The sequence below is a fragment of the Rhopilema esculentum genome, chromosome 11 (assembly GCF_057945365.1).
Source record: "Rhopilema esculentum isolate cy_ngs chromosome 11, ASM5794536v1, whole genome shotgun sequence".
In the NCBI taxonomy this organism is placed as follows: domain Eukaryota; kingdom Metazoa; phylum Cnidaria; class Scyphozoa; order Rhizostomeae; family Rhizostomatidae; genus Rhopilema; species Rhopilema esculentum.
Genome location: NC_142825.1, coordinates 10,989,037 through 11,002,882, shown reverse-complemented (window position 1 = coordinate 11,002,882; position 13,846 = coordinate 10,989,037). Strand labels below are relative to the sequence as shown.

Below are 13,846 nucleotides of genomic sequence, written 5' to 3'. Positions count from 1 at the left end.
CCCACTTGTACGGTCCCTGGACTGTTTCGGGGCTGAAAATTAATCGGACAATGGAATCGTAGCATTATTTTCGTAGTATTTCCTATTTGAAACGCAAGTGACATTTCTTTGCTGCAATTTTTGGCGTGTAATGTTTGTAATATGTTACAGAGCCCTAAGAAAGAAAATAACTTTTTTTCTCCTTTGTCCAGATTTTACATTTATCACCGACTACATTGAATTTGAATTTGCCTAAAAATCCATGCATTTATATTTGTAAACAGTGTGACCACTTGTTAAATATATTATTATAAAGTTTCTCCATTTGGACCAGTAAACTGAAAAAGTAAACTGGGTTTCCGCTTTGCTTTCTTCGATTACTCAGGCAAAGCTTCATATCACACGTTGGTCATCTACTAGCGTCACAATAAAATCTTATGTATGAATATACGTGATCTAATACACGTATGTCGAATAAGCCATGAAACAAAGAAGATCACCAGCGATGCTCACGAAAGCAGAAGAATCTGTGCGAATTCCCGATATGTTTTCGTTCAGTTTCCTCTGGAAGGTTTACAGAGCTTAAGGGAAGATCCTATTTCTATGGCGGAAACACTTTCCTGGCTTCGATTCAAAACTTCCTTGAAGTCTTTTTTGACTCTCAGCTTTAGGTGTAGAGTGGTAAGAATAGGCCATTTGGGGAAAATACCTTGTTGTTTGGTGAAAATGAGAGTCAGACATCTGTGCTATGTTTTCTGTAAAAAATATAAAGTTGATTCACCCATAATATGAGCTCAACTAAGGTTTTGTGAAAGTTAACCAATAATCTGCTGGAATATTTTGTAGCCAATTTTGCATAATCTTATAGGAAAAGTCATCATGATTTCTAAACATACGGAATATTTTCATTGATTGCCGTGCCCCACCTATTTACTGATGCAATATGCCCAAGGTCTTCTCTATATAATGAATTAGTACTCTTAGAAGTGGGCACGTATCTGTTACAATATACTGTTTAAACTTCCATTTAGCTCTAAGCCAAGACCAAGCTCTGAGTTCGAAGCTGTGATTTTTTGCAACAGATTGTCATATTTTAATTGTTCTAAAATAAAATCATGAAAGTCACGATCGGTTGTATGACGCATTTCCTTATAAGCAACAAGGGTGGGCTGCTTTCACGCTGCATAACCAATTTCTCCTTTGGAATTTGATGAGAAATTATCTCAAATATTTGCTCCATGTCTTTTAGTAAAATATACAAACGCACATTAGCTAGATCTTATAAAAAACCGTCGCAAACATAATGCTTGGTTTCGTTTTTGTAAGCACTGTTGGAGAAAAAGGCGTTGCGAAAGAAGCCACACAGAAACGGGACTGTTTGGGTTACTTCAAAATAGATGGTGCATTTAACCTCTTCGGTAATCACAAGTTATAGGATTCATTAAGATTGAAAACTTCATCATGTCTACCTTCAATAACATGGACTAGTTGAATGGAAGCTATCAAGCTGAATCAAGAACATCAACAGTCTCGACAACTACTCATAGTTTTAGCTAGAAATAAAACCATTTAGGTTTATGTCATGAGTTATTCGACTGTTTTGAATTACCTCGCATTTGTTTTCACATTGTTAGCTTCTTCCTGTAAAGAAACCCTGAATTAAATTCTAGAAATTTTAAGTCGATAATGTCATAAAGATTTCATGGGCTTGGGTTTTAGAAAATGCAATTTTTAATCAACTGATCCAAATTTATTTTTGACGAAACTAGAGGATCTATTTACAAGAATATCGGTTAAGTAACTTAGTCTTGGTAAAGTAGTTGGTAATACTCGTCTCAAAAACAAACCAAAATTGAATCCGAGCCCTAGATTGTTTTTCTGTAAGGACAGTGGACCGTATAGCAGTTTGAAGGTGGGCTTGATTTAGGATGGGGTTGCATCATGTAAAGAGAACAATCATCTTGAGTCTAGAAGCCCTCTTCAGCGAAACTATTTGTAATCATGTGCCCCCCCCCCCTCCCTTATATTGTGCTTGGTATAGATCTGAGCGTGGTTATGGCCTGTGTTATTGTATTTATGATCACATCCTTCTAAGACAATGAAATTTAAAAGTGTCATTAACTTTCTGAGGCATCACAGAAACCGAAGATATGAACATCTTCATTCATTTGTCTGCCCCAAGATACCCCAATCATGCCTGCCTATTTATATGGCATTCCTATTCATCGGTAGATGCTAGCCTTGAATGTGGGAGTGGAATACAGATTTATTCTGTGGCAGACCCCTTAACTCCATGGTTATTCAAGACGAGCGAGGATCTGCTTATTCCCTCGTTATATTAGTCTCACTAACTCAGATCGCCAATGTGGATTCGCGTTGGCCAATCATACATGGCATCTCGTCAGATCCTGATTCAGGCCCAAACCTCTTTCCCACAGCGCCCCCCCCCCCCCCCCCTCCCGTGTAGGCCATTGCCATCACCCTCTTTTGTGCGTTGTCTCCTTGCCGTAACCCGAGTTGATTAACACGTTTTCCTGAAAAGAACTTTTTAACATTGAAATCGAAAATTGGAAAGCGGGCTTGCAACAGGTATCTCCAATAAAAATGCAAGTGGCCTCTCCATGCAACACAATGTGTAAAAAATATACAAACTGATAAAAATATGTATGTTGGCATTGGAAGAAAATCAAAGTACATTTTTCATCTCTTCAACCCTCTTTTGTGGGTAGATCAACTTAACACATATTGCACTTTATGTGCACATGTATTGGGCACTGCACCACGGACACTACATGGACATATATTAGTTATCTACTTAAAGTTCAAAGGCAATTGATCTGGTTCTTTTCCATGAAAGTATTTCCCAGTTCCAGTTCCAGTCTCTGCACTGTCCTTTTTGGATACTGAAACGGAAGTTATCCATCAATAGTTGTTATTTCGATCTTTTTGAATCTGCATTTGTTGGTTTTTATAGCATCTAGAAATAAATTGTTAGCCTGCAACCATTCGTAAAGTATTGGACAACTTTTAGTAGGTTATTGAGTTGGATAGGAAGCAGAAATGGGCATAAACGCGATCCTTGTGGAACACCGCGCTCGGTGTATTTGATGTCAGCTCCCCTGCAAAATCCAAAGCTGCTTTGTGATTTGAGTGGAAGGATATGAAAGTTACCGCTCAAAAAAGGCTCTTTATACAAAGAATCTCATGATACACCATATCAAGGGCTCACCTTTTTCGTTGAATATTAAACCCGTACATCGTCCTTTAGGATCAAAACCTGATTTTTCAGCCGCCAGAAAGCTGTTCTCTTGTAAATATTGGTTGGGTTTTGCTGCGAAATCACATTCCCAGAACCACAGCAAGCTTAAGGCCCCCTTGAAGGGTGGTCAGCCTGGTTTAGGACCTAGTTTAGTGGGACGCCAATGCTCATTAGGATCAAAGTGACCATATTGTAACTGACCACGAATGTGTTAATTAGAATCAAACCATGTAGCACATTGAGTCAAGTACTGCATGCTCTAATTACACCTACGTATTATTCAAAGATTGAAGGACTTGTCAGATGTCTTGAGGAAGACTGCACCCAAATTCCTTGGAACACCCTGCTGGCCCTTGCATCCGATATATCGTTGGCTGTTCAAATACCGAAACTGTTCGAAAGGGTCATAATACAGGTAAGAGCTGCGACTGTTCTTGTCAACATTTTGCCAACGGGTTGTGATACCACTCAAATTGTATTCTAAATTCTAGCGTAGTGTTGCAGACTTCTTTTGTTTCTTTCCTATCCTCGGTGCCAGAATCCCCGCAACGGGTTTCAGAAATATAATCTAAATCTCGTTTCCGATTTATGTATTGGATTGGGGATTAGAAAAACAGAAACCTTCTTCCTTCGCAGTCTACTCCTTTGCCATCACTTTTGTCTATGATACGGCCTCGTCGGTTTCTTGAGACTCTGGTTACCCTGAGATCAGACCTGGACGTAAAAAGCTAGACGGAAGGAAAAAATAGAAAAATTTATTAAGAGAGGAAATAGGCTGAAAGACGTCATTCATAATCAAACGTTCTTATTTACTTCTCATCCCGTCGTCCCGAGCCCCGATCCTTACGAGTTCCGAGCCCCGAGCCTGAATTCAGGCCAGGCCTTCGTACCAAAGGTACTTATTTCCTCAATGCAACTCAGGAACAATCAACTAATCATAGGACAGGTATTTATTGGCACGATGACGTCACAAAATAAGATTTTTTTCAAATATATTCATCACTAGGAAGACATCAAACTTGTAAATGCATGTTGGCTACTGTTTGTTTTCTGTATTTTTGCCTTCTGTTTGTACGATTAAGTTTGCGAGAAAAAATTGAATAACGACGAAAATCACCAGTCAGACGCATCTAAAATTATTTTGGAGTTACATACACTGATTTATTCATTTCCTTAATTTTACGGTACGGAAACCAATAATTACGTAAGCGCCCAAAATGGAACCATTCTCTTAGCAAGTATTCCCAGCTAAACAATCGATTTAATTTCTCAGGACGAAGTTATAGCTAGTTTTACTAAACTTAATGCACAGCCCAGATATAAGGCAGAGAACCAATATTCGTTTTTTCTTATTGACGGCTTTCTATAGTTCCATTTTAGCATGTTAGGCCCAGAGATAGAAATCTGCTTGACAAGACACTCTAACTGTTTTTTGAAAGAGGATTGAGTATTGTTTTCACATTTTAGGCCTTCTAGAAAAAGTATATACGCAATCTGGTCCAATAAGGTCCTCCCGCTTATCATAGTTACACTTAGTATCGATAGTTAAAAATTGAATTGTGAAGATGTTAGCAAGGGCATTAAACAACTAGACTCGGACAATCCTTTTCGTTTGAAAACGTCATGCGAAAGAATTTTTGGTAGATTTCCCGCGCAAAGAAAAAACGCGAATGACAGCATAATTTTGGCCTGTGCCCCAGTCCACAAATGCCGCCACATTTATGGATTGTGCATTATTGATAAATATCCTGTCCGTAGTTTCCACCAGAATCTGGTGGTAATTTATGCAACCCTACAGAATTATGCAATTAGTTGAAATTGTCAACGGTTCAAACCTCGCAGGACTCATTTTTATAAACTAGACCCAGTCCTCTGCCTGGACAGGATATTTATCAATATCGCACAGTCCATAAATGTGGCAGCATTGTGGACTGGGGCGCAGGCTGCATAGTCTTTGAATTAATACCAGTTGTTAATCTTCAGTGTCTCTCAACTTTAAGCCTGGTGGAGTCTCGAGAGTTTGTCAATTATTAAATGAACCAAATGAGAAAGAAGCTATTTTTTAATGAATATTAGGAATTCGGTGGGTCTTGGGTGCAAACAAATGTAAGCTTCAACGACAATATGACTTTCAGGTGGACATTCAACCAGTTTGGATAATTTCTCACCAGCTTAAAGCTCACCACTGAATCAGTAACTTTTTAATCAAAGCAAGATTTATTACAGCCATAGGTTTTGTATGACGTAATGAAAGAAGACTAAATTGGCCCTGTTATGGCATTAAAGGCTGTTGCACAATCAGCATGCTTAGTGGTGTAGTTGTCTTGAGAAATTGACTGTTTTGTATTTTCATGCAGCACGATATTAGGCTGGTTCTTCGAATTATAGGCGGTTGTGCAAGAGCCTTCAATGATATCCACGGTGTTGTCGCAGAGAGCACGGATACACAGGTCTTCTTGAAACCTTGTCTACTTTCCAATTACTGCCAGGGAAAAGCCAAAGTTAGAATTTCCGCAATGATTAGATCTTCTTGAAGACCTTAGCTAAACAACACCATGTCCGGAGTAAATCAAGTGGGGAGGTGAAGGAATCATGAAGGGGTCTTACAGCAATACCACAAGGATGCTTACTTGCTAGCATGCTTGAAATAAATAGCATTCATTTTTTGATACATTTCTAAGAGTCTCTACAAATCTCAAATCAACATCTAAAAAGAATTTTTTGAAAAGAAATTGGACAAAGTAAATGGTTATTGCTCCAACCATGCCCCTTGTAGCTACGCTATTTGAATCAAATTTTTAAAATGGACTATATATAAAATGGACTTAAAGCAAATTCACAGCAAAAGAAATATTCATAGACATGGAAATATATTGCCTGCAGGTGCGGATCAGCGAGGTGCGTAATCTCGACCCAGGCGACCATCAAGTAACGGCAAACAGTTTCCTCTTGAAATGTACACTGAACAATGCAACTACATGAAATTTCGGCCTCGCGTAATCCCTCGGCCTTCATCCCGAATCAGGATCACGCAGGGGAAACTTTTTTATATAATCCCGTTAATTTTTATTCAAAGATTCCTGCAGCCATGAAAATTTGTTTACGAAATCTGACTGGGCTGGTTTTGTTTACAAAGTCTTAGTAACTGCGTTCTCGATCAACATCGGTAGGATGGTGTTTGTGGCGCCCTTGTGCCTCGCATTATACATCAAAGGCATTCCAAAGCAATTGACCAGAAGCTGCAAAACTGCAAATTAGCACCAGGTTTACATGGCATTAGAAGGAAGACGCTGCCTCTACCCCTGTTTATTTTCAGCTGCCCAAAAAAACCATGCTTTGTTTATTCGGCGTGAGATATGGCATTCTTGACCTCCCTACACAAACAACACAAAACTAAATTTAGAATATCGCAAGGGACATGGTATTTAGAACCCTGTTAAGCGGTTTCCAATAGTCTTTCTGCCTTATCTTCAGGGCCGTGAATCTGCCATGTCAATTGGAGGGGGGTGGGGGGGGGGGGGGTCAGCAAAGCGAATGAATATAAAGTGTGCAGTGGGTCATGGCACCACCAAGCAAGTTATGGTATGTGTACATGGAAACAGTTTGAGGGGCAAACGACTTAATAAAGAAGAAAGATTTTTAGATTTAGTAAGGTTTTCAGCTTTATAGAAGGTATTTATAGATATTTCTTAGCACGTTGACTTTTTTAGTTGAGTTGATAACATTTTCCAGAGACAGCTTGAATAAATTGAGCCTGGGGGGGGGCCTGAGAATCACGTTTAGTGATGTAGGGGGACCCACCATGGTTGGGGCCGACGTGGAAGAAAATTTTTGAAATCATACCTTCTAAATAGCTAAAAAAGCATCTCCCTGGCCAAGTTTAACAAAATACTATACCGTTCAGATTAGACAAATCGACGTTTCTCAGAAGAACACAGATTATTGTTTCTCGGAGAGTCTAGTGACAGATGTTGGGGAAATGCTTAAACTCTAGTGACAGACGTTGGAGAAAAGAAAGAAAAGGTGTTTTCTATTCGAGAGCAAGCGTTTTTTTCTTGAAACCATATCGGATTCGAAATAACTCAATAACTCAGCAAAACTTTGTTAGGTTCTAACCCAGCTACTGGGGATTCCTTTCTTTAAAAGAAAATGACGATAATTTCTAAACAAATCGTTTTGCTCCAGATTTTTGGGGGTCCAGTCCCCCCGTCCCCCCCCGGGATTTACGGTCCTTGCTTATCTTAGTACTCCTCTCCGTGAATCGTGTGTGTTCTGAACATTTAATCGACGCGCCATCTTTTTATACATTTACCTCAGCACTCAAGCGCGAACCATTCCGCAAGATTTACATGTTTTGTCAGGCAAATTGTTAGCTTCAGCGTGAGCAAATAAAATTAGTTAGTTTGAGACATCGATTTTTGCTAAGACTTAATTTGTTGTAACGCATTTATGAGCCTCTTCTCTTCTGCCCTACACGGTCAGAACTCCGGTTAAGCTCTACAAGGTATATGTAAACACTTTTATAAAAACCAGAAAGTGTTTTCGAGGATCGATGTTGTTTTTTGAGAATATGAGGCTCGGGTGTTCAGAAAGTTATTCCAATTTCAACATCAGGTCTTTTACAACTATATACTCTACACATTTTATCTAAGACAACTTAATAACGGTTTGACAAGATTGTCTTAGCAGCACGACTGGCTGTGTTTTGTTTTGTTTACAAATTTTCGAAAAACACATTTTTTTTCATATTCTAATTTTATATCTGGGCTGGTCATGATCTTACGTTTTTCCTAGTTTCCTTCTTCTCGAATCGAGCGTCGGTGAAAAGCGTGTTATTATAGAACAAAAGGCATGTACCTTGGAAAGTCGAGCTTGCAAATGAGTAAACTTTTTAGATTGCATGGAAGCATAATTTACCCATCCTACTTTTTACAAGAAGTCAAAAAAGCCCCTTTGTCAGAAAGAGTGTCCCATTTTGTTCAGATAAGGGTAATGTCCAGAGAAGTGTCCCCTTTCCAAGATAAATGTGCTTTTGTCAGAAGAGAAAAGGGCCTTTTGTGAAAAAGGAGCAGTTTTTGGCTTTTACTCTACATCAGGTGCCTTTTCCCCTTAAAAGTTGGGGCCCGTTTCAGCATTTCATTGGAGTGCCCAACATTGGAACTTCAGAGATAGAAAGATCGAACTCGAATGCAAACTCTGCATGCAGAGCTCCAAACTGGTGCTTTCAAAGTAGTATGGGACAAGCATCTCACTCCACTTAATAAAATGCTTGTTGAATCATAAAAATAAAAATTAATATTGATATTTGTTTTTTGCGCTTATCAAGAGCAAGCACGTGTAGAAACCTTCTCACCTTTTCACATACATCATTTAGATGTTCTGTTTTAAGGTTTTTAAGAAATTCCGTTTTGTGTGTTATTGTTAGAGCTGCTTTTACAGAATTTTCAGAAATGGAAGTCTTTCAATTTGCAAACGAATCGTAAAGCCAACGCTGCCCTCCGTTTCACTGGCGGAACTTTTCATGAGGCCAAAACAAGATATCATTTTATGCAGAAAGGCTAATAAGCGATTGAATGCAAAGGCTTTCTCTTCCTGACATGACTAATCGGACAGAGATGTCTTTCGATGCTTGAAAAATGGATTGGCTTGTGAGAAGAGCCCCCACATGGCAGATTACGGATTCGATTTTATCCACTTTTTGCACAAAACAGTTCTCAAATCCCGCAAATGTTTCCCAGGATTTTCAAACAAAAGGCTCCTAACCACGATAGAACCGAGGATTAGGCAGTCAGCTTACCCGCTGCGAGAGATCTGTGTTGCGCGTTGCACATTGAATCGAGGCCATGGGCAAATACGTCTGCCCAACTATCTATAAAGGAACGTATCGGAAGCACATGGTATGTGTACTTATTTCGAACAGTCCACATCGTAAATCGATTGTGCACTGGTTCCATACGTATTTTTGTAGGCATAACACAGACAAGACCTCTTAAAATGATAAAAATCTCGAAACAGTGACCTTGCGGATACACTAAATAATGCAAACATTTCATGAATACATTGGCTGTGAAGTTACTTCTTTTTATCTTCTTTGCGTAATATGATTATGCGGGAAAAGACAAAATAGGTTAGATGAAAAGACGAGCTGTAAAGACCTGAGAGCGAGATCACTTTGCTTCCATATAAATCGCGTTGGTTTTTACACACAGCAGAGTGGCTATGCAGAATCATTAATCCTCGCGTATGTGTTCCTTCACCGTTTGGCGTCGGTTTGTTGTTGGTCTTTTACATGATCGCGTGAATCAAGTCAAACACGTAGTTAACACCACTAATCCTGGCGTTACACGAAGCCGAACATTACCGTATGTATAAAAAGAGGGGAAAGCAATTCAATCGAGGAAGCTATTTTCAAAGGCAGTAAACTGTTCGTGCAGCTATTAAGCGTGCTCCCGGATCTGCTTATACACACAAGTTTTTGACAAAGTTTTCATCTAAGGTAGAAGCACTGACGTGTAAAACTCGTTTGCGGATGGAATATCGTCGAATTGTTCTCGGCCATTGTCCGTAGTATATGTCAATTGAAGCAAAGAGGCAATTAGTTTGGAAGAGGTTTACTGATGACTCCAATGGGTCTGATTTTATTTTGAAGAATTTTATTCGAAGGACAGCTCTAATCCTTCTTGCAAATCTCTATAAAATGCATCGCTGGAAATCATTTCCTTCCAAAATGGTCTGGAGAGGGGCTCACAACAATTTCGTGGAAGTATTTTATATGATTTTGTTACTTTTTTACGTCGTGAACTTCGGCAAGTGTGACGTAACGAAGGACAGTAGCGAGAAACGTCATGGTTTAGGCTTTCTCGATCTCGGCAGGAAAAAATTTGTAACAGGCAGAGAGGACAAATACCAAAACAATCTGGTTTTAACGCGCATAAGGAATGCGGAGAAACTGAATGCAACCTGTATTGGTGAGTAAGATTTCTCGTTATTGGTTTTTTAGTTTGGATTATTGAGTAAAACGTTTCATAAGGGCAATTCACACGTGGGCAGCATAACAAGTATTGGGTGATTGTTTGGTCGTGCGCGTGGCTCTAAATCTAGATTTATGAACGTTTATGGCAGAAACTTCAAACTAGATCAAACCCTGTTTTTCTCTTCGCCGAGTTCGAGGGGCAAATTACTACATAACATCTCGTACGCTTCTGTTCGAAATCCGATTGCTGAATCTGAAAATTCCTGGAAATCCTTTCGTGTAAATCTTGTTCTTTCCCTTGTTTTTCTTCCTTACCTTGGTTGTTTGAAATTAGTTTCCTACCTAATTTCCAATGTTTTATTGTTTGCTCTGAATGTTGATGAAAACACATGATATGATTAACTTCGTTCGTAAGATTTATCTCCAATGTTGAGATATTCGACAGGTGTCAGTGTTTTGGGTATGTTTCGTTCGACAAGGATAATAGTATAAAGCAGAGTTCAACCGCAAAGTCAAGGTGAAAATTAATCGTAATAAATTCACACCTTGATACTAACACCGGAATATTTTTAATGCGCAAAGCAATTTTATCTCGTATCAATTTTTGTATTGAGGAGGGGAGATATAAATATCAGTTGATAGGAATGTAACTACCCCTGTATTCAAATTTCTATTGGGACTTTTCGTATTCAACAACTCTGACGTCATAGAGTGGTAATAGACGTTTTGGCATGTATTAAGGGAAGGCCGTGGTGAATATTATAAATACCATATTTATATTGGCTGCAGCATCAAATATATTTTTAGAACACTTCTGTATAAGACAGTGACGATTACTGACAAGAGAGATACAATTTTATGATGAACCTTGGCTAAAAGTTTCAAAACTCGAATGGGTTGGGGCAAATGTCCCGATAATGACATGTTCTTGGAAATTTCTCTCCATTACCTTTTATCTTCAATACATCCTATGCTTATGGAAAAGATCAGCTGATTGTTATGCACTGAAAAATACCACCCCACCGTACCCCCAAACTAGCCCCATCCTACCGCAAACTGACCCCTTCTTACCGCAAACTGACCCCCATCCTACCCCAAACCGACCCCATCCCAACATAGCGTTTAGGTCTGTGTTTATCTTCCTATATTTAATGATTATTTGCGAGGGAAATAACTAGGGAAATAACTTTACCGCGTGCCACGGGTAAATGTGTACTCTGCGTAAAAATGGGGGTGCAATTTTTGTTTGGGCAACTTCCTGCTGGCACATTCCTCATCATTTTTACAGCATAAAGATATCAATTTAGAATCTTTTCAAGAGAATACTTTATATGTGAAGTTTGATGGCAAACTGAGCTTGTATCATAGACGTGTCCATTTCTATATTTCTTTAAGAAATACTCCGGTGTTAATTAAGGAAATGATGTAATTGAAAAGGAACCAATATGACAAAATAGGCTAATAAGTTTCAAATACTGACGAGGCTAAGTCGCCATAAATTACCGGTAAAATGTCATTTCAGTTAAAAATTCACATTCATTGTCGGGGACAAGAATGACACATTCATTGTCGGGGACTTTTTTAAATCAGCCCCAGATAGCATTCCTCCATTAATACGTCTCGTAAATACACAGTGGTCCTGATAATTTTTGCAGTTTCTAAGATACAGCCAAGAAATCGTGAACCCCCTTCGTAGGTTTTTTAACACATTAACACAGGAAGTAATCACCAAGGGGTTTGGTTCTAGGGGCTGAGCTCCCTTGGCAATGCCAGGAGGTAGCCAAAACTGAAAAACCAAAATGAACCAGTTTTCCGACATATTTGAGAATTTGCACTCTACATAGCTGATAAGAAAGTCCTAGTTTTTGAAATGGAGATTTTTACGAAGTAGTAAAATCCTGCTATCTTCCGCCAAGAGCCATGGCCAAAAGTACAGTACATACTTCTTTACGAAAGGCCCGTGTGGGTTAGAGGTGGATCACAGAAAGTATATAGAAAGATACTCTCCCGATAACTATGACGAGTGACGTGTCAAATTCAGAAATGTCCCTCCACAACGAAAATCCCTCATCATTGTGATCCTACATTTTTGCCTAAAATTAAATTTAGTTAGGAGAGAAAGCACTGCCCTAGTTGTCGGTCAGTAATTGGGTACTGGGACCTATTTGTACAAAGTGACACCTATCAAAAATGAAAGTCAGGCTATGACAGCGAATCACTGTCGCAGGGTCACAAAATCTCTTCTTAATCTTTACTTGAGGTAGCTTTTTAAAAACGTCACGTGGCTTGGATATCGAATTAGACCGGTATCATATAAAGATGTGCCTATTTAATCACTAGAGATAAGAAAATGACATTTTTCTGACAGGTATTTATCTCCAATGTGGTTACTGGAGTACTTTTTCTCGTCACAGACCATCTGCTTTGGAGACGTTCAATTTTAAACAGAGGGAGAACAGACTCGAAACCCGTTGATAGGGATATATACGCTCGCCGGTCTGAAAACATTGTTGCATTACTTTGGTCTGCCTGTGTCATATTATTTGTTTTGGGAATACTCAGAACCGGTTATCACTGGGTTAACCCGGACTTCACTCAGTTCTGTTCGGTTCGGTGGCAGAAATTATTGGTTTTTTGGGAGAAATGCCCACCCTGTTCGACATTACTCGGGGAATTTACCTGTAATTTGGTTATTTTATATTGGAAATAATAGGGAAAAGCCGCTGTTATAAGAAAATCGCAAAATTCACAGTACTTCTCTCAGGGGCGTTTCCAGAAAAAAATATGACATTATGACCAACATGCCACGCCCATTTCCCGGAAATGCCCAAGAAATTGATGTCAGTGTTTTAGGGGTGTAATAATAAAAGTGGCAGACACCGGGGGGGATTGAAGGGAGGCAATTGCCCTCCAATATTATGGGAAGAAAATGGTCTTTTATTATAAAAAGAATGGACCAATGTGATGTCATCTTATCAGAACAATAGGCTTGCACTCCTCCCCTCATAATGTTGCCCAAATGTCCACCATTGAATAAAAACAACAATGATGCAACTTTAAAACATTTCTCAATATGCATAGCAACACTAGTAACTGAACATTGGGTAATGCAGGAAAAATAACACAAAGATCAAGCTGTATGGCAAAATGTGTGCAAATTGTCCATGGATTTCTAATAACTTAAGGTTGTGAAATTTCATAGAAAGAAGCGTAGTTTTGTGGACATCCAAATTAATGATAAAAACTTGAAAGCTACAAGACTAATCATAGAAGATAATTATTAGTGGAAGTTGACCAATGCAGTTACTAAAAATGTAAGCACTTTTCAGAGTAAACAAGCAATAGAAACTTTGACAACTCTTTAAATGCACCATATCTTTTGGCATACGATAATTGCACTTCTTTAGAGTAAAATATTTTTACATCAAAGTCTGCATGGAAGAAGAAGAAAATTCATGGAAGAAGAATTACTTGGGGATGACTGGTTATTTAGCAGATCCATCAAATTTAGATTTGAATTTTCTGAGGCCTGGTATTTTAGAAATAAATTTCCCTATTCTTAGCTTTCAGAGGCACTTTCTTTTGCCCAAAGAATAAGAATCGAATTTTTTGGCTTTATCACTTTCTTAACAGGT

General features: G+C 38.8%; 1 protein-coding gene across 1 annotated transcript in view; it reads left to right on the top strand.

The window, feature by feature from the left end:
• Positions 1–6,786: 6,786 nt before the first annotated feature.
• The window catches only part of LOC135694200 (uncharacterized), a 31,521-nt gene continuing 24,461 nt past the window's right edge, over positions 6,787–13,846 (top strand). The window contains exon 1 of the mRNA XM_065212899.2: positions 6,787–10,206. Coding sequence (XP_065068971.2) covers positions 9,810–10,206 — 397 coding nt within the window. The 5' untranslated portion in view covers positions 6,787–9,809. The remainder of the gene's footprint in view (positions 10,207–13,846) is intronic.